Here is a 21331-nt window from a genome sequence, read left to right on the forward strand (position 1 = left end):
CATAGCCACACACACTCTCACACACACATACAAGGCCAATATGAGGTGCAGAGTGGAGTAGATTAGCCTGCAATAAATCACATCTGCTCTGTGTGAAACCGATGATACAGACATACTCTATAAACTCCGGTCTGCCAAAAAACACACATGTGAAACACTGAGAGAGACGGAGATAAACACACATAAACAGACACTAAAATTAAGTATGTGTGGAAGAAGAGGCATTCTTGAGCTTTAGCAAAACCTTTAATGCATCGTGCTTGAGTACAAATAGCTTGCGATCACACCAGTATAAAGAAAACAAACACTTTTAATACCCTCCTTAACCAGAGACAACTATAAGATTGTCTCTGTGGCTCTATCAAAACATTAGTGTTTTGTTGGAGCATCTTAACCAACCTGATATATTAAACAACCTGATACCCTATTAGTATGTGAAAAACAGTACGCCAACAGAGTAGTATGTCCGAATACATAGTATTCGAAAAACAGTCGGAGAAAAGTCCCCGGATGACTTCTGAAGTGTGCATTCGACGTACACTTTACTATCCCATGATGCCTCAGGAGAGGATTTATGAATGGCAGTGAAGCGATGAACTGAACACTGGTAGGTCATGTGACAGTAACAACATGGTAGATGCAGTATGTCCAGATTCCATTCATACTACCTATTATAATCATACTATATAGATTTGTTTTTTTAATGGTCACAAAGTACATTCAAATGTAGCATTTACTCAGACAGTATGCAATGTCAGATGCACCATGTGTGTTTGGATCAGCCAATGATGTGAATTTGGGGTCTGGGTCTGTCTATTTGGCGTACTAATGAAAGACACTGTGAATTTTGGGAAACCTCATTATTTCTGCACTTTTGTTTGGTGATATTAGTGGTGTGGGAATAAACTTCAACACTGTTTTTTTGATCATCAAGTTATATTATTATATAGTCATATATGTTACATTATTTGGTGAAAACAGCAAACATTACTAAAAGCACTACTTCTACAACAAAAAAAAGTCTCATTCACAAATAATTCCATACAAGTTGCTTTCTGTGCACCTCAGTATCTTTTCTGTTCATTCCTGCGACACTCTCGCCCGAGAGCATGCGCAATATGATCTTTGTGCAACGAATAAACAGTAACATTCTCAAAACAAGTTCAAAACAGAAATGCAGAATACATTCAATGCAGTGAGTTGCCTTTGAGAGGCACAGACAAAACATTCATTTTCGACTAATGCGTTGCTTGCTTTCCACATTGTGCATTGTGGAGAAGAGTAATCAAAATAAGACTTTTCTTACATTCATTTAAAGCAATACTGCCATCTGTTGGTGAGACTATCACAGCATACCTGTATCCAAAGAGTTTTTTATCAGCTTTCATTATGGGCATGTGAAACATCTGTGTAGCTAGACAATGCTCTTAAGTGACATTTAAATAGATTTGAACTGCATTTATTGTGCTTACTATCATGCCCATTTTAGCCATGGCCCTCGCTTGCATGTTTGGGTCCATCTTTGAGCCTGTAGGCTCTTAATTTTTTTTTTTTTTTTTTTGAAAAGCAGTCCTTGATCATTATGTTCCAGATGATCCTCTTGGCTCTGACTGTCCCATGGCAACACATGGCATCATGAAGTAGCCGGATGGATGAGGGACGACCATACAATCCTGATCTGGGCCGGGGGTGTACGCAGGGGGTTCATCTGATGGATTATTGGTCGGGCTGTCAACAGGGGTGGGGTTTTGAGTGGCTGGCATTGCAGTGGGAGGAGTTACAACGTAGCCTCCATTTATTGGAGCAAAACTCTCAGTCTTTCCTAACACAGATGTGTGATCTCTGTCTGTAGTCCCGTCTAATCCTTTGTCCCGAGAGCAGGAATCCTCACAGCACAGAATATAAGGCCCGCTGAAGTTCATGCCTGATTTGTCTTTGCACATGCCTTCCCCTACATAGGTGCACAAGTGGTTTGATCCAGATGACTGTCCCATTTTAACAGCTTTCACACTCACATCTTCCGTGTGTGACAAAAGCGGCTCCTGGGAGACACTGTAACAAAATTATGTGTAAAAGTAAAACATCGTCAGATTTAAGATGCACAACATTGTCTAGACTTTAAAGTCGACATGAATTACAATAATACGCAACCCACACCATAATACTACATATTTTTGAGGGTTTGAAAGAGGAAGTGGTGGCACTAGCTGGAACGCAAAGTCGTTTCAGAGCAGTGTTGCTACGGTATTATTAACTAAATTTAAAACAAAAAATGAAACTATTAAACATCATTTTTACTAACTGAAACAAAGCTCAAGTCATGTCACCTTTATTTATACAATACAGATTGTTTCAAAGCAGCTTTACAGTAATAACAGGAAAATGATTATTCAGTGATGCAAACATTTCATTTTAGCTAAAAAAAAAAAAAAATGTGTCATTGTTCAGCTGAAATTAGTTTAGTGTTGATTCGGTCCCTTTCTAAAGATCATCAATTATTAAATTAGTTAATAAAAATAAAATAAAATATAGCTAAATATTTAATAAAAACTTTAACTTAAAAATTAGAAATGTTGCCTTGACAAATAACAAAAATTTGATGAATTACTAAAATTGCTAAAACTTAAACTGATATAAAATTAAAGCTAATTTAAATATATATAAAATTAAAACTAATAAAATAGAAAAAACACAACATTTAGAAAATAAAAAAATAAAAATTATTTAAAATTTAGCTAATTTAAAATGTTAATAAATACGATAATATATATATATATATATATATATATATATATATATATATATATAATATTAAAATAGCATTTTCAGACACTATACTGTAATTCCTACACAAAAGGCCATGATGATGCCAATATACTTAGATAGACTTCACAATAGGAATGAAAAGACTATCTCAACTTCTGTTTCATGCTGACTTTAAAATTGTTTATTTGAGAAATGTTTTCATTTGAGTGAGAGCTTACCTGCTTTTGCAGAGACTGATATTGTCTGTAGCCAGCAGAACACAAATAGAGGTTGTCTCTTTCTCAATCTGGAGATGCGGCCATCCGGTGGAAGACTTCTGTAAGAGAGAGAGAGATAGGAAAAAGAAAATATGTAACTCAGTTACAGCATAACCTAACCAGGTGTCATTTAAAAGAGTGGATTAATAGTTATAAAACTTAGTCTATAAAGACAAAACTGATAGACAAAAAGCCATGAAATAGTGAAATAGTAAGTGATTTCTGAGAAACACTGTTGAAAGTGGATTGGACCAAGCAGCACAACACACTTGTAGCCAATCAGCCGTAGGGGGCGTGTCCACTCATGATGATGGGGGAGGAGAAAGAGTGAGCAAGAGCAGTGTTGCCAAGTCTGCGGTTTTCCCGTGGAATTGGGCTACTTTTACACTGTTGTCGCGGGTTGTTTTTCCATGTGTGGGGGTTGAATCGACCCCAAAGAACATGATATTTATCTCCTGGAATGCAGATTTTACCAGGGGAGCCCAACCAAAAATGAGGATTTTACCCCCGGAACATAATTTTTACCGTGAGACCGTGAGTCATTGTTTGACTGGAGCTGGTGTGCTGCTGGTGACGAACAACAAACGCTTGCTCGTACTTTTGTGTACTATATGTTAATTTTTTGTTCTTCCTTGTCATTCGTTTGTCATCTTCACTTTATTTTTCGTGAAGCAATATTTTGCTTCGCTTCAGCTATGATAAAGAGACATATGCTGCATCCCAATTCGCATATACTATCCGTCCTAAATAGTATTCGAAAATAGAGTGTGTCTCAAATCGTAGTATGTTGAATCTGAAGTACACTGGCTAATGTTGCCCACAACCCATTGTGCTGTGGAGAAGGATTCGATTAGAACTACAAAAACGAATAAAAAGTGTTAAAAAAAAAAAAAACTACAAACATGACGGATGTGCGTCGCGACCATCTCGACAGTAAAAGGCCCACTTAAGTGTCTTGAAACGCCCAGCATTATTCAATGTGTTAACCATAGACTGTAAAAAGGTGTTAACGTAATTTCAACTGAAACAGGAAAGCGATATATTGACCAGCTCCGCCCCTTTTTTAAAATAGCCAATATCGTTTTGTTTATATCACAGCTCGGCCAGAGCCGTTAAACTCAGTAAAACTTCAGTTTCCTTCTAATCTCTAACAGTTTCTCCTCCTAATCTCCTCAATATCACTTTAAAATACAGCATTCTGTGCAGAATTTAATTGGGCCCGATACCTTTCGTGGTCTGAGCCGACTCGTGGATATGATCCGGTCTGTGCTGTTGTGTCCTTGGGTCAGAGCAGACTGTGCTCGCGCTGCGGCGGTTCACGTTCTAACGCGAAAACGGACTTAATTCACGTCAAAGGAAATATTTACACTCTCTGAATCGTTCCCTATATCCTCTATATAGTGCACTGTGTGCCATTCACCATGTAGAAATTAGTAAATGTGTGAACAAATGACCAATTTCAGCCACAGCTTCTGTGTCTGTTGATAGTGTAGGAGGGGGCGGGACTTCAGATTCTAGAGAGCGTTTGATTGGACAGAAGATTTGATGAGAAGCTGAAGTGCGATGTGATGTTGTAAAAATCCATGATCCATTTTAGCAGAAGCGAGAGACTGTACGTTTTGAATGCTTATATATCTCCTAAATGCGAATTTTGTCATTGTTTAGAAACACACCAGCTTATTCATAACCTTAAGGCTAATATATTCATACTAAAAGCTAAAAAAACGTACATCTTGATTTTTAAACAGAGCGGTTAAGATAAAGGGGTTTCAGTGATTAATAATCAGTATCTAACCTGACGAAAAAAATATTTAATAAATGTCATCCACATTATATTTCATCTGCAACAGCATTGTGAACTTTTATAATGATGTGTTTTGGACATTATCTTTGCGTGTTCATTATGCAAACACAAGGAGAGACTACATTTCTCTCCGAAATGGTAAGAAATTAAATTTAATTGAATGTGGAGGATTTTAACTGTGACAAAATGATTGATACATACTTTTAAGGCATAATATAGGTAGGCAAATTGGGACGCAGCAATACACTCTTGCATTGCGTGTTCGAAAATGCATATTGTGCATCAAGCTCCTGATTCAAGATTAGTCAGAAAAGACTCACCTTGATTATCCCCTCCAGCACTTTGCTCTTTATGGGCGATGGAACCGATCCCTTCCATAATTTAACCTTTCTGTTAATAGAATTACACGTATGAATAAACAAACACACAAACAAACAAAAAAAGCTACATAATTTATAATGACTGCTCCTGTAGTTCAAACAGTAAATCATGGGCTAGCATTACCAGTGTACATTAACAAGTTTGATTTCCAGGGAATGCATGAACTGATCAAATGTTAGATAGATGCATAAATGTCAACATGTAGTTTGATTTACCTGTGACAGACAGGAAGGGCATTGTACAAGATGATGAAAAGCACCACCACAAACACAGGAACCAGAATGTAGATGAAAGGGCTGATAGACGTTGAAGCAGCTGGTGCTAAAAAAATTTGGGGGGCGTAAACAAACCGAATTAGTAATGCAGGATTGAATGTTATATAATGTCATGTTATATAATACTCACCCTCATGTCGTTCTACACCCGTAAGACCTTCATTCATCTTCGGAAGACAAATTAAGATATTTTTGATGAAATCTGATGGCTCAGTGGGGCCTCTACTGCCAGCAATGACACTGAACCTCTCAAGATCCATAAAGGCATTAAAGACGTATTTAAAACAGGTCATGTGACTACAGTGGTTCATCCTTAATGTTATGAAGCGATGAGAATACTTTTTGTGAGCCAAAAAAACAAAATAATGACTTTTCAACAATATCTAGTGATGGGCAATTTTAAAACACTGCTTCATGAAGCTTCAAAGCTTTACGAATCTTTTGTTTCAAATTAGTGCTTCGGAGCACCAAAGTCACGTGATTTCAGTAAACGAGGCTTCATTTACGCGATCTGAACCAGATTCGAAACAAAAGATTCATAAAGCTTCATCACTAGATATTGTCATAAAGTCGTTAATTGTTTTTTTTGGGGGTTTTTTTGGTGCACAAAAAGTATTCTCATTGCTTCATAACATTAAAGGAACACTCCACTTTTTTTGAAAACAGGCTCATTTTCCAACTCTCCTAGAGTTAAACAGTTGAGTTTTACCATTTTCAAATCCATTCAGCCGATCGCTGGGTCTGGCGGTACCACTTTTAGCATAGCTTAGCATAGTTCATTGAATCTGATTAGACCGTTAGCATCTTGCTCAAAAATGACCAAAGAGTTTTGATATTTTTCCTATTTAAAACTTGACTCTTCTGTAGTTACATCGTGTACTAAGACCGACAGAAAATCAAAAGTTGCGATTTTCTAGGCCGATATGGCTAGGAACTATATTCTCATTCCGGCGTAATAATCAAGGAACTTTGCTGCTGTACCATGAGTGCAGCAGGCGCAATGATATTAATGAAATCACGTGACTTTGGTGCTCCGAACCGATGATTCATAATGCTCCGAATCTTCCTGAAGCAGTGTTTTGAAATCGGCCATCACTATATAAGTCGTTATATATTTTTTTTTTTTTGGCGGACCAAAAATATTCTCGTCGCTTTATAATATTAATATTGAAGCACTGTACTCACATGAACTGATTTAAATATGTTTTTAGTACATTAATGGATCTTGAGAGAGGAAATGTCATTGCTCCCTATGCAGGCCTCACGGAGCCATCGGATTTCAAATAAAATATCTTAATTTGTGTTCTGAAGATTAACGAAGGTCTTACGGGTATGGAATGGCATGAAGGTGAGTAATAAATGACAAAATTTTCATTTTTGGGTGAACTAACCCTTTAATTAATGCTGTAAATCTAGTTTCTGCTTTACATTCAATTGCATTTACAAGAAAGAAATGAGTAAAAACATTATAGAAATTTAAATTTACTGTAAAGCAAATGTACTGTACTAAACATTTTTATGAAAAAATATACTGTATATTTTACAAAATATATATATTTTTTACTCTAAAAATGCTAGAAAAATCAAAGCTATATGTTTAACCAAGTTGTGTTCCAGATTTGAAGTTGATATCACAAAAAATGAAGTTTCTATGAGAATTTGTTTAGGTGCAGTACCAAAAAAATAGCCACCGGCCGGGTGTCACCAACAATTTTTTTTATGTGTTCTCCTGTCACAAATTTATACATTTCTGTCACAATATCACTTCTATCACAAAACAGTCACTAAAAATGGAACTTTGAGTCTCAGACCTTTCCAACAATATGTGTTTTGTCAAGAGTAGAAAAAGGTTTTAATATAAAATAGGGCAGTAAATTTTGTAATATGAAACATGACACTGCCCACAAGGGGAAGGAGCCTGGTAAAAGGAATTTAAGTACTGCTTCCATAATGGTTTTCACAGGATGAATACTGAGGCTGTAACCTTTCGAATGATACCTAATTTAAGATTATTAATAAAATATGTAATATGAAAAAAAGAGCACCAATCTTCTTGCTGCCAGGACACTAACAGTTAAGCATTTTAGAAATGACCAAACATTAGAAATGATACCTTGACATCTAACTGAAACAAGCTGAAGTACTAAAATGACTTAAACTAAAACTGATATAGTAATAAAGTTAAATGGAAATATAAAAAATAAAAACACAACTAAATTATATGCACTGTGCCACTTATTTTAATATTTCTCAAAGTAATCTCAATGCAAAAAAATGGCCTATATATACCCGAATTCAACTTAATAAGTCAATATTTTTTTAAAATCTATATTTATTAATGATGTAGTGTGTAATTTTAAAAGTGAGCACATCTCAGTCTTGACACATTATCCAAATTTGTCTCAAATTAAATTAAGAAAGAAAGAAATCAACAAAACAGGGTTGTATGATCAGAAGTGCATAGTCAATGGTGTTACCTGGCTTGGTGGTGAACACTGCTGGCTCTGACCAATCTGATGGCGGAATAATATATTCGCTATCTGGTATAAGCAGTAATCTGATCTGGGCCTGGTATTCGGTTGAACAACTTAGATTCTTAGATGGAATATCAAAATAGTTGACCCCCACTTTAAGGGTAACGTTCACTAAGTCCTACAAAAAAAAAAAAAAAAAGTTAAAACCATGTATGCGATCAGTCACAGTTACAATGAATCATTTAGATGCAACACAGATATCGAAAGATAGCTAACACACCTTGTGGGAAAACAGTTTTAGCTCGGTGAATAGAATCAAATTTCTAACATCTGGTACGGTCCAGTTCATTTTGAAGATGCCATCTTCTTCCATCACCTGAATCTTGTCAGGTTGTGGAAATCTAACTTGAAGAGAAGAACACCAAACGTTAATGTTCCTCCTAAACTCCAGAGGGCAGCACTGGGCACATAAGACTCCACTAAACAACACTTTAAAGAGACTCACTGTGTTCATGAGTTTCGAACGTCCTCATGTATTGCACTGGTTTCAGCTCCACTGTTAACAGGTAAGGGTCAGAGACAGTCACAGAACACATAAACTCTGATAGCTCAACGTCTCTGGACTGCAGCTGAGGATATTCACAACAAACAGAGGGTCTGAGGGATAGAGAAAGGGTTGTCAGTGTACAGGATGTGATGTGACACTGTAGATCAATTGCTAGTGACATCACATGAGTTTGGGATGGATGAAGAACTCACTCAGTGTCATTACTGTCACGGCACCAGAGACGATAAGACATAACCTGTAAATGGTCTGTCTTCATTTGCCAGGTACATGTCACCGTTTTTTCTCCCTCTATCACACACTGCAGGTTATAGACTCCACTGACCTCCTCATCTGCAAAAGGTCATGAACTTCATTAAAACAGGTATTTGCAGTATAACGAGGAAAAAAATGAAAATGATTTTAGGTTATTAGCAAAAATAAATAAATAAAAATAACACCATTGTGAGTCTTCCAGGACACCGGGTGGCTCCAGTCACTCCAGAGTCCTACAGGACCCCGCGCTCTCACTTTGGCTTCATAATGGTAGCCGGGCAACAGTGACTCCTTGTCAATCATATACGTAGATGCATTGATGTTATCCACAGTCTGTTCCAGTAAAACAGATTGAGGAAACTTATCAAAGGTAATATTTCAATAACATGCAACCAATTAAATCTGACATTATAAATAACTTTAAAGACAGACCTACTGTGAGTTCTGAGATTGTTATTCGATGGTATATGTTTGTTGAAGCCATCTGCTTATTTTTTTATTTTTCATTTAATGGTTGAATTCAATATGAAAAACTATGCATAATCAATGTACAAAAAAAAAAAAAAAATCACCAAAAGAAGTTATATTTTGCAATAAAGGCAGCCTATATTATAATATAGATAAATAGTTTTGAATTTCTCCTTCGTTTTTAATTTGATTGTCATTTTCAATGGGATTGTATTTCTTTCACGTGCACGTGTACCTTCAGTTTTGTCCAAATTTCAAGTCCATTTTTATTTAAAATAAAAGTTTGTAATGTTGTGTTTCTTTTTTTTGTTTTTTTGCCGCTAGATTTTGCATTTCAGTGGCAGGCTTCCTTTTTTTATTTATTTTTTTATTGGAACAACAGTAGGGGAATACAAAGACATTTGAATCTATAAAACAATTAAATCAATATTCTGTATCTTATATCACAAATCAGTCATGTTTCTATTACATTAAGTATCCTTTTCAACAGCTTAGATGTCTTAAAAGCTTTTCGATTGTTCTGTATTGAAGCTAGAGAGTCATAAAAAATCTTAAAATCAGTGGAAAATAGTCTACCATTTGGTACAGTCGATATACATTTCGCTTTATGTATATGATATTTTACTAATATAATAAGAAGTTTAATTATAAAATCCATTTCCAATAAAGCAGTACCATTACATCGGTTATTTAATGTTGTGTTTCACCTTATAGTAACATTGCTGAAAATTGTGGATAGGCACTCTACAGCTAGGTGGCGACAAGTAACTCTCTTTGTTAGTGCGTCACTGAACCATTCACTGAGCGATTCGCTCAAAGGCTGCGTTCCACTCCACGTTTAGACACGCACTCATGAACTTCCCTAAGCACTTCCCCTCGGGGATTCCCTGCCGCCATTTTGAAGTGAAGTGGATGAGGAAAGTTTATATGGACAGAGCCTCACTCCCTCAATTTTGACAGAGGGAGTGAGTCTATTTCATATGTACATTTCAGGCAGCTCTATATACCACAGTGCAACACGATTGTGACGTCACTGCATATCACGTTTAATTTACCCCACCACAAACAACTCTATGATATATTATTATTATTTTTTTAAATATCTCAAACAACCCAAAAACACTTATGTACGTATAGAATGCTGCATAAAACAGTTTTGCAAGGGGGGAAAAATGTAAATAATAAATCAACTCCATAGCATTTTCCAAGTGATCAAGGGCTTAGGAGTTCCAATCCAGCCCATTGCACGAGTTCCGCCAGTAGTGGGCAGTCATGCAATGTAAGCAATGACGTATATCCAAGTCAACGAGACTGAGGGAAGTTAGCGAAAGAAGGGCGTAAAAAAACAAACTGGGCTACTTTACACTGTTGCCGCGGGTTGTTTTTCATGTCCGTGGGTTGAATCGATCCCAAATAACGTGATATTTAGCCCCTGAAATGTGAACTTTACCAGGGGAGCCCTGCCAAAAACGTGGATTTTACCCCTTGGAATGCGATTTTTACCGTGGGACCCCCCTGAAATGCGACTGGGCTAGTTTTGAGGATCAATTTTGTTGTGAAAACCTGGCAACCCTGTGGAACACAGCCAAAAACCCTGATCAAAACAAGTGCGTATGTGAGTGTTCGACTAGGGGTGCTTCTCAATTCTTATTTGTGCATCCTCGTTTCCTTTCCTCGCGTCTTAGCTCCACCCCTTCAGGATGCGAGGGAAGGACGCAAGGGAAAGATGCGAGACGGAGGAATTGAATCAAGTGAAATGATATATCCTCGCTCTCTTTAGCGTCACTTCAAAGCGTCATCAGTTGCACTCGAGGAATCTATCCACATCTTGTTAAAGTTTGGTTATTTAAAAAATTATAATACATATTAATAAAGCAAGATGCCCCGTTGAAATATATGAGGTATAAAGTTTATTTAAACTGTAAAATTAAAACATACATTTAAATTATTGTGACAGATATGAAGGGGGAGGAGAATTTATGCCTGCGTCAGGTTTCTCGACGAGAAAGACTTCCGCAAAGGATGCACCGGTGTATCCTCGCTCATGACTCCTCAGAAAGACTCCTCGATCCTCGCGGTGCAATTAGAGAATTGATATGTCCTTCAAGATGGCTGAGCTCGATCGTTTTCCGGGTCATAGGATGGAGGACGGAGGAGCGAGGAGACGAGGAGGGATATTGAGAAGCACCCTATAAGTGGCGCTGCGCTGTGGTGTATGCCATCAAAAGTACCGCGAGAGCGATTAGAGAGACGGCTGCGTATGCTCACTCTCGCGGTACTTTGACGTCATTGATCGGTCTGCGCAGCGGCGCTTCTAGTTGAACACCTAATGACTAATTAATTTTACTGAACCGTTTTTTTTTTCTTTCTCAAATATACAAATTAATTCAGGAAGTAAACATCACTGTGTGTTTCACGGAGACAAGAAATAGATTGTTCTGTGAATTATTTTGGAAATTGTCAATATTGCGTTAGAAGTGTAAGTTAGCCTACTCCAACACCTTGTTTATTGAAATGTTGTGTAAAAGATATTTACACGTGCAATCATGCTGTAGCCTATGTTATTTTTTAATTGATTCATCACAGTGGAAATACGTTGTAATATTTATACAGTAACAGTAGGCTACACGTATTTTTGCAGCAGGCTAAACCAACCTTTTTTTTTTTTTTTTCACAAATGGCATATATTACTGATTACATCAGTAACACACTGATTCTGCAAGTGCAAACGCACATTTGGTAAACAAACAATGCCAACCGATCGCATAAATACATATAAGCGTAGGCTACTCAGCATTCACTCATGTAAATATCCAAATCTTGACAGTGGATCTATCTCCAGTTTCAGACCGCTAGCATCACTCTTTCATGTGGAGGCTTTATCTTAGTTGGGAATCTTGAGTTTGAGGTTATATGACGTTTCCTTACAATTTCAGATTGTGTTGTTTGATAGTACAGTGAAACAAAGCTGCTGCTGCACAGATATTGTTGTAGAAAGGATACCCACTACATCCTATAAGAAAAGGTTGCTATCAGATAATATTTGAATATGTGAGCGCTTTAATGCCATTTAGGGTTTGGTGTTTATACCTTTGATTCATTTTCGTCATTTATTTAAGTCCATTTATTTCGGGTAAGTATAAGTTACACTATCTTTCAGTAGTATGGAGTCAGTAAGATTTTGAATGTTTTTGAGAGCCAGTTGCATTTATTTAATCAAAAATAAAGTAAATCATTATACTATTGTTGTGAAATATTATTAGTTTGTACCTTATCTTAAATTAATATAAACCCTTTAGGTGTAGTGTTTGCACATTTTTTTCTGATAATGCACTGTGTACTCACAGTCCAGTCATGCTTGTGTCTGCGATACTGAAGCTGGTACACCAGAGTACTTGTGATGTTTGAGGATGCAGGATATGGGCTTTTCCAGGACAGCAGATGACTTCCACCATTAACCTCCATCTCTGTCAAGTCAATTGGGGCCTTAACTTTTCCTGAAATCACACAGACACAACGGTGAAATGCCTTTCCACAACAGAGATGCTTTAGAAGGTAAATACATGCACAAAACACACACTCACCATGCTGAGCAACGTTGAGAATTGTGGCTTTGGGTGTACAGGGTACATTGAAGAATAGAGTGTGCTTTGTTCCTACGCCAAACCTTTTACTTTCATAGCGACACTCGTGAGAGATCTTCCCATTGGATAAAAGCACACCGGGTCTGTGCGGGACGCATTTCTTTTTTATTCTACAGAGAAGGAGAGAGAGAGAGAAAAAGTTAATTTTCCCCTTTGTAGTTCTTTCTTTCTTTCTTTCTTTCTTTCTTTCTTTCTTTCTTTCTTTCTTTCTTTCTTTCTTTCTTTCTTTCTTTCTTTCACCTACTTTATAGATGTGTCCCAGTAGTAAAGTTCAAACAAGGATATGTTTCCTGTAGCATGTGGATGAACATGTGGATCAACCTCCCAACTACATTGTACACTGCTCTTGTAGTCATTGTAGCACTGCAAGGAATCCATCAACGGAGATTCTAAAACAAGAGATTAGCAGTCAGTATTAAAGGTATGGTCAGTAACATGTCTGAGATGGACAGATTTGATAGACTCTACAACATATGGGTCACCAAAGCGTGCCAAATACATATTCTTACATTCAGGCAAATAATACTTAAATTTCCCATAAATTAAAAGAGACCCATACATTTCCATCAATGGTTATCAACATCAACTCAAGAATTTTAGTTGCAATTTATTTATTTATTTTTGCCATTAGTAGTATTATGTTTTCCTATGTTTTTCTAGTTCACATTTTAAATTATGGGAGCTTGTTTCCATCATGTATTAAAAAATAGTTTTGTTTTTTTTATCGGAATTGTGAGTTTGAAAAAAAAAAAGTCAGTCTTTTTGTCCTCATAATTGTACTTAATAACTCACAGTTGCGAGTTTATATCTCACTATTCTGAGAAAAGAAGATATAAACTTGCAATTGCAAGAAAAAAAGTCTGAATTGTGAGAAAAATGTTGCAATTATCTTTTAAAAAAATTTTTTCTGTGGTGGAAACAAGCTTCCATATTAAATGGCTTTGCAATGTGACATTAATTTTCTTTATATTTTGTAATTAATTACAATAAATACACTAATAAAGGTATTTAGTAAAAAAAAACATAAATAGCAAATTAGTTTTAGCTCTTGATAAAGGCCTGTTCACACCGAGGACAATAACTATAATGATAACTATAAATTTATAGTTCTGAAAATCATTCTAAATATAAAAGAATAGCAGAGTCCACATCACAACTATTACAATAACAGCACAGAGAAACTATATCATTGGAATCACTTTCAAAACTATAACTATCTTTCTTGGTGCATTTAGCATGTCACATTACAAGATATTTTCACTTCCCAAAAGTATTTCATGCGAACCATTGCACATTTAAATTGCAATGTATGAACACTGCAAATATCATGCAACAACATATAACTCTTCAGAATAATATTAATAATAAAAAAAAGCCTGTTCAGTGATGATCTATCCTCCAGTTTGGGAAAAAAAGAAACTTTTTTCAAAGGTTATTTTTTTCCTAGAGTGTCGCTGTCTCACAGACGTGTGACCACAGGCAGGAACTTCTAGAGGTTACTAGATTGACAAAGCTCAGGGTGATGTCATTTTTGGATTGATAAACTTAAAGGGAATTTTTATATACTATTCATAGATTCTGCAAAGCTCAACTCAAATTACTTAGAAGTAAAGTTCTAAAATCAGGGGCTGTATTCATAAAACATTTTATCTTACCACTAAGAGTTCTCCTAAATAGCAGTAAAAGTTTTTAGTTAAGAGTTTTCTCTTAAAACCTATTCACAAAGCTGCTGAGACAAACTTTTACTAAGGAATAGACTGAAGTCTTAAAGGGTTAGTTCACCCAAAAATGAAAATTCTGTCATTTATTACTCACCCTCATGCCGTTCCACACCCGTAAGACCTTCGTTAATCTTCGGAACGCAAATTAAGATATTTTAGTTGAAATCCGATGGATCCGTGAGGCCTCCATAGGGAGCAATGACATTTCCTCTCTCAAGATCCATAAAGGTACTAAAAACATATTTAAATCAGTTCATGTGAGTACAGTGGTTCAATATTAATATTATAAAGCCACGAGAATATTTTTTGGAGCGCCAAAAAAAACAAAATAACGACTTATATAGTGATGGCCGATTTCAAAACACTGCTTCAGGAATCATCGGAGCACAAATGAATCAGTGTGTCGAATCAGCTGTTCGGAGCGCCAAAGTCACGTGATTTCAGCATTTGGCGGTTTGAGACGTGATCTGAATCATGATTCGATACACTGATTCATTTGTGCTCCGAATCTTCCTGAAGCAGTGTTTTGAAATCGGCCATCACTATATAAGTCGTTATTTTGTTTTTTTTGGCGCTCCAAAAATATTCTCGTGGCTTTATAATATTAATATTGAACCACTGTACTCACATGAACTGATTTAAATATGTTTTTAGTACCTTTATGGATCTTGAGAGAGGAAATGTCATTGCTCCCTATGGAGGCCTCACGGATCCATCGGATTTCAACTAAAATATCTTAATTTGCGTTCCGAAGATTAACGAAGGTCTTACGGGTGTGGAACGGCATGAGGGTGAGTAATTAATGACAGAATTTTCATTTTTGGATGAACTAACCCTTTAAGCTAAGAGTCAGGGCGGGGTTGACCTCGTTGCTATGGAGTATCCACACAGTGATTGGCTGATGGGGGAGGAGTCAGCGATTTAATCATAGAAATATTGTAGAATGAGGTGTCATGTTTCCATATTAAAATAAAGGTTTTAAAATACAAATGTTACCCTATTCAAATAAATATTTTTTAATAAAAATGTTGCCATAGTCAAAATAAAATGTTTCCATATTGTTGCCATAAAGGTTTTAAAATGTAGGCTAAGTGTCACTAATTAAACTAGTATATACAGTTAATTGTCCGCCTCTTGTATGTCTGCATCTCAACAAATTATGTTTTATAAACAAAGTTTGGGAGAAACACATTCAAACAGTCTTTCTAATCAGCTCGAGAGGAGGTATATATACACAGACGAGAGTCGACTCGTGTATAGTTACTTTGACAGTTTTCTGCATCCCTCCGCCAACCCGCTCCTCCCTCTCAGCTGGGGATACGGGGAGGAGCTAGTTTTAATGCTAAAATGCTTTGTGAAATACTCTTAGAGCAAAAATTTAGGACTCCTAAATTTAGGACTGACACATCCATTATTTTTAAGAGTTTCTCCTAAATCGGCAAGTTAGGAGCTACTTTTAGCCTTAAGATGTTTTGTGAATACAGCCCCAGATCTTTAGACCTGCTTTTTACTGGCCAATCTAACTGGCCACGTCCAAGTGTCTGCAAAGGAAAATCTCTATTGACTGTCTAGTTGGGTCCAAGATAAGGGTTTATTTTTGCTGCGATAATAAAATTTATATGTATGAGTCCAGGACGGAGGCCACAATAATAAGATTAGAAAGACCACTGATAAGGTCTATCTGGTGGACACAGGCCTGAACTACGCAGATTTTATAAAAGAGAATTGAATGCAATAATGTCTTATCTTTCTCTCTCACCTTTCCCAGGCGTGACTTCATCAAGAGGACACAGCTTAATGTCCCCTCTGACCAGCAGAGTGAATGAAACCATATGCAGAATCCATGTAGAGAACATTGTAGCTGAGATCAGAGTCCAGGCACTTTTTTAGAGCAGGTGATTCTTCTAGTTATTTCCAAGATATCTGAATATTTAGAAACCAGTGTTGATGGTTAGAACCATTAAATTTAAAGGAACAGTTCACCCAAAACAGAAAATTCTGTCATCGTTTGTTCACCCTCAAGTCGTTTGTTTAGAAGATCTTTGGGGTACAAACAAAAAAACACTGAGCCATTCTTCAAAAATAGCTTATTTTGTGTTGCACAGAAGCACAAAAGTCATAGAGTTTGGAACAAAACATGAGGGTGAAATAATGATTACAGAATTTTCATTTTAGGGGAATGACGTTATGCTGTTATAGAAGCAAACACAAAAAACACATCATACACATGCTTCTGAGAAATTCTTACTGCTTTTAAGCACAAAATTTCCTTTTTCTTCTTACATCACATTTTTCCTGTCATTAAAAAATTCGGCACCCACACAGCAAACTTTAAAGCTGAATTGAAGTCATTTCTGCGACACCTAACGAAACAGTAAAAATATTGACTGTTTTCTAGAATGTTTCCTAAACACTACTCCTGTCTGCCATTGATCCGACAAACAGATCGTTTTGCGTAAAACTTGTCTAGAGTTGTGTCTAGAGTTTAGAAGTGTTTTCACATCGAAAATGACAAATTTCACTTTAGAAGTATTAGTTATTTTGAAAACACAACAAAGCATCTAAAAATGTTAAATATTAAATTGCTTACTGTTTGAGACACAAGCATGATGACTTCAAAATCCATCTTTCGGTTGAGAATTCAAAATCCATCTTTTAATTAATGGAGCTCTTCAAGTAACAGGTGCGGATCTTCATAAACGCCCTAGATCTTCATGGCACAGGTTTTATACAATAACTGTACATAAAACTACACTTCTGCGGTGATCCTGACCATCTACCCATAACCCACTAATGAAGCTGCGCAGGGTAAAACACAGACGCTCTACTCTGTCACAGTTCTCGCAACTGCCAGGAAACTGTAAAGAAAGGGATTTCCCTGCACTTAAAAGACTGTGAGGGGCGTTGGGTGAAAGAGATGTGGTCAAACTGCACACGTTCTGTCGGAAATTGACTTTAAAATGTGTGTATTTTGTAAAAGTTAGTTTAGTTTCTTATGTTTTTCTGCCGTTTTTAAGTTTACGCTTTCATTTAGAGATTGCGTGGTGTAAGGTAGAGCTGCTATGTTTAGCTGCGGTGAATTACTCAAGCGAACGTAGTTGAATGAACTCATTGAAAGGGCAAAAGAAACAAAAACGTGTTTTACCTCAGTGAGGTAAAATACGTTTTCTCCACAACAACTCTCGGTTGTCTTCACGTGTGAATGCACTCCAAAAAAACGAAACAAAAACAGTTAAACAGTGTAAAACACTGCAACAAGTTAGATTTACTTGAGAAGGTAACTTTTTTTTCTGAAATCTTGTTTTAAGCATAAACCTCTTGTAAAACATAAGAAAAAAAAAACTTTTTTTTTCTTAAAATATGTTAGTTTAAAACATCTTCCGAATATATCTTTGTGTTTTATTTTTAAGGATAATATTTTATTATTTTAAACCTAAGAGGTGATCTTTCATCCATATAAAGATCAGGATAAAGGTCTTTTTTAATATGGAAGTCTTCAGAGAAAATTGTGAAATTACCACTTCACGTTCACTATCTTTTTTCCCTATATCCTATTATCAACGCTGTTTAAGTCTTTGCGAGTTCAACATAATGGAAAGATTTGATATACATCAATGCTCTTTTTTTTTTTTATAAACTCACTCATATAACTATATCTTTCACTTCTCATTGGCGATTTTTGAGTTTAGTGAATTTTTAACACTATATAAAATATATATGCCTATAAATACGTAGTTGAAAGCATATTATACAATTTCATACTCATCTAAAAGTAGGTCTATATATTTGTTTAAAAAATGCGTACCTGTATTTCTGTCATCAAAAGCAGGCTGGTAAACTTTCCATGAATCTGTGCTTGGATTAAAGAGTGCCTTGGTCTGTTGCAATCAAATTCAAATCAATATGCTTTCCTAGTGTGTGTGTTTGAGGCATTGTTCCTATTTCTGAAGTGTATTTGCACTCGTGAGATCATTTACTTGAAGCTCAAACCAAAAGTTCCTTTTTTTTTTCTCAGTTGGGTAAAAACAATAGTTGTTTGGTCATCAAAAACAGCCTTTTAACAGGAACAGAGTTAACATGCTGCTAAATATGAACCAAGAACCAAATAACTAAATAACGATATCTTGATCAACAAATTGACTGTATTCAACTTTACAGCATGAATGCCACCTTATTATGGAGAGTGATTGTCAACTTTCATACAAAAGCAGAACACCTCTACACACATATTTACACCCACAAATGCATAGACCTTACTCCTACATTCACACTTGGTAAAATACACCCATGAACTCACATATGCAGACACAAACAGCAATGAGGAGCTTTCCAGTAAAAGGCAGGAGATCCTGAAAGTGTCAAAAATGTCTCACTCTTTCTCTTCCTCTTTCTTTCTGCGCATAGTGTTATGTGCACTAAAGCATTTCTTATACTCTGCTCTTCTATTTGAATTCTTACTGAGCATAGGTGTTCAAATCAAGTGAGTCATTTGCATTTTTGATGTTGCTAATTGGAAACATGTTTAAACATCCTGTCCGTTCCTCTTATATTTTCAGGAACCACAAGCAATCGTGCCCGGATACGCCTGGAATTATTAACAAAGACAGGATGTGGTGCTTATTTTGCAGGTTAACCTGTTAGCCAGCACCCCCGCTTTTGGAAAATCCCAAAAAATGACATACCCAAACTAAAACAGATACAGTTCATGAACCCTTTGCACTAAAAGCATAAGTAAGGTCTCATTTGAAAGCAGACACTTTGCAGTTTATGGTAAACTCATAATTAATTATTGTCACAATGAGGAAAATAGTTAAAAATAGCTTTGAAATTTTGAAAAGTTATTAGAAATTTATTTTTATGAAATATATTTATGAAAATAAAAGTGAAGTTGGCCTTGTGGCAATCTAGAAATGCACTGCAGCTAAAGCCACGTGTCTGACCATGTTATATTTCAAATCTGAAGATGATAGGTTTAAAACTCTGAGTTTTATTACATGTTTTTCAAGACCATGTCATGAGACTTTATTTAGAAAGGACTCTAAAATGTTAACTGATGTTTATTGTCATCTATTCAAGGGTATTGTCTATATTGTGTTTGTGGTGCTAACTGCCCCATTCAGTTTCAGTCTCCCCTGAACACATTCACACCTCTCCAGCCAGCTTATGGCTCTTATTCTTTTCTTTTGTCTCTATTATAATTACTGATGTTCTATTCAAGATGATTTAATCACTCATTTCATTCACCAAACTTCTCACTTCACCTTCTTTCAAACTGTATCTAATGCCCTTCTTGGAAAAAAGAGAGAAAAAAAGTGAGCTTTACGATTAAAAATTATTTATTTACATTATAGCTCAGAACAGGTGCATCTCTGGGCTTGTTAGCATGTTAGCTTAGCACACCATCAAAACACGACAATTTATAAGATTAACACCATGTTTTTTCTCCAAACTTACTAGTCGATTGTTTTAAATAACCTTCTTTGATGTGATGTGGCTTTGGATCAAAAATCAGACAGAAAATATATCATTTTAGGCTTTTCTGCACAATGAGAAAAGCTATCTCGATTAGCATTGCATTATAAATATAATCTACTATTATGAATACCTGACATGGCGTGAAGAACACAGATAAACCACATATCGTCACAATCGTGTATTTATTACTTTCAAAAGTGACGTTCTGGTTTATATCAATGATTATAGCGATGTCTGGTAGCCTCTGTTAGTTCCGTGTATGTCACATGACTGCCTCTTGTTCATGATGTATTATTTGTGGACTAAGTGCACAGAGCGCACTCCGGCTTCGGGTATGGTTTGAACACACAGTAGTCAGTGTATACAGCGCTCATATGACGACAGCAGCGTGTTTTGGGTAAAAATTTAATAAAAATTACTCCTCTGTATAGCAAATTGACATAAACGTATGACAGTCCATCAATATTTTTCCAAATGTGCATGCTTTTAAGCTAAAAGCCCCGAGGGATGTTATTTTGTGGAGTTTTTTCTTGATGATCGTACAGAGTTTTTTTCTCAATGGATGAAGCTGACGCTCATATTTCAATGAAAAGGTAACGACTCCGTTTCTCATATTCATAACTCCCGACGCATATTAACAAATAACGGTCACTATACGATGTTGAGAGTAAAATAAAGATTAAAAATTGAAGCTCGAGTCTTAGATCTTTTTAATGATGTATAGTTTGTCAAGGTAATTACATTAAATCTAACAGTAAATTTGAGCTAATTTAAACAAAGAAGCTTCGGTGCGTCGGCGTGCCAGTGCTGGTTAACAGGTTTTTAATACGTGCAATTATGTGTTCACTGATTGTATTTTTTTGTCATAACATGGTATGTATAAGGGAAGAAATTAGAGTGCGAATAAAAGTATTGAGAAATGTTGCATGCCAGCTTTAAACTCTTACCCACAGTAGCAACAAAACTCTCGAAACGCTGTGTTCGAACATATGCCTATTTCCATGCTACTGAGTAGGCCAAAAACAGTATGTGAGCTGAGTAATATGTAAGCGAAAAGTACCCAGACAGTGAAGTGGACACTTTACTATCCCATGAGGCCACAGGAGAGGATTTGTGAATGGCAGTGAAGCAACCAAATTTCATTACACTTTGGCTCAACTTTTTTTTTCTCAAAACAATAAGTTCTGGTCTCTGAACAATTAGTTTCTTTTTCACATCAGATTTGGATTTCTTATTGATTTAAGTT

The 21331-nt window shown here is 36.0% G+C and overlaps 1 protein-coding gene across 2 annotated transcripts; it reads right to left on the reverse strand.

Annotated features, from left to right (window-relative positions):
• Positions 1 to 227: 227 nt before the first annotated feature.
• On the reverse strand, positions 228 to 18570 carry csf2rb (colony stimulating factor 2 receptor subunit beta). 2 transcript variants are annotated; one of them, XM_048198542.1, is made up of 14 exons: positions 18416 to 18570; positions 16370 to 16533; positions 13134 to 13278; positions 12830 to 12999; positions 12591 to 12742; positions 8963 to 9110; positions 8717 to 8855; positions 8463 to 8614; positions 8238 to 8362; positions 7961 to 8135; positions 5424 to 5529; positions 5148 to 5217; positions 2985 to 3082; positions 228 to 2052 (listed from the first exon to the last, which is right to left on the reverse strand). In XM_048198542.1, exons 2-14 carry the CDS (start codon positions 16464 to 16466, stop codon positions 1581 to 1583), a joined length of 2049 nt encoding a protein of 682 aa, XP_048054499.1. In that variant the 5' UTR covers positions 16467 to 16533; positions 18416 to 18570; the 3' UTR covers positions 228 to 1580. The 2 variants fall into 2 exon arrangements, with proteins under 2 accessions (XP_048054499.1, XP_048054508.1); XM_048198551.1 differs by lacking the exon at positions 18416 to 18570 and adding an exon at positions 17201 to 17771.
• Positions 18571 to 21331: the final 2761 nt, after the last annotated feature.

This window comes from Megalobrama amblycephala, linkage group LG1 (assembly GCF_018812025.1).
Source record: "Megalobrama amblycephala isolate DHTTF-2021 linkage group LG1, ASM1881202v1, whole genome shotgun sequence".
Taxonomy (NCBI): domain Eukaryota; kingdom Metazoa; phylum Chordata; class Actinopteri; order Cypriniformes; family Xenocyprididae; genus Megalobrama; species Megalobrama amblycephala.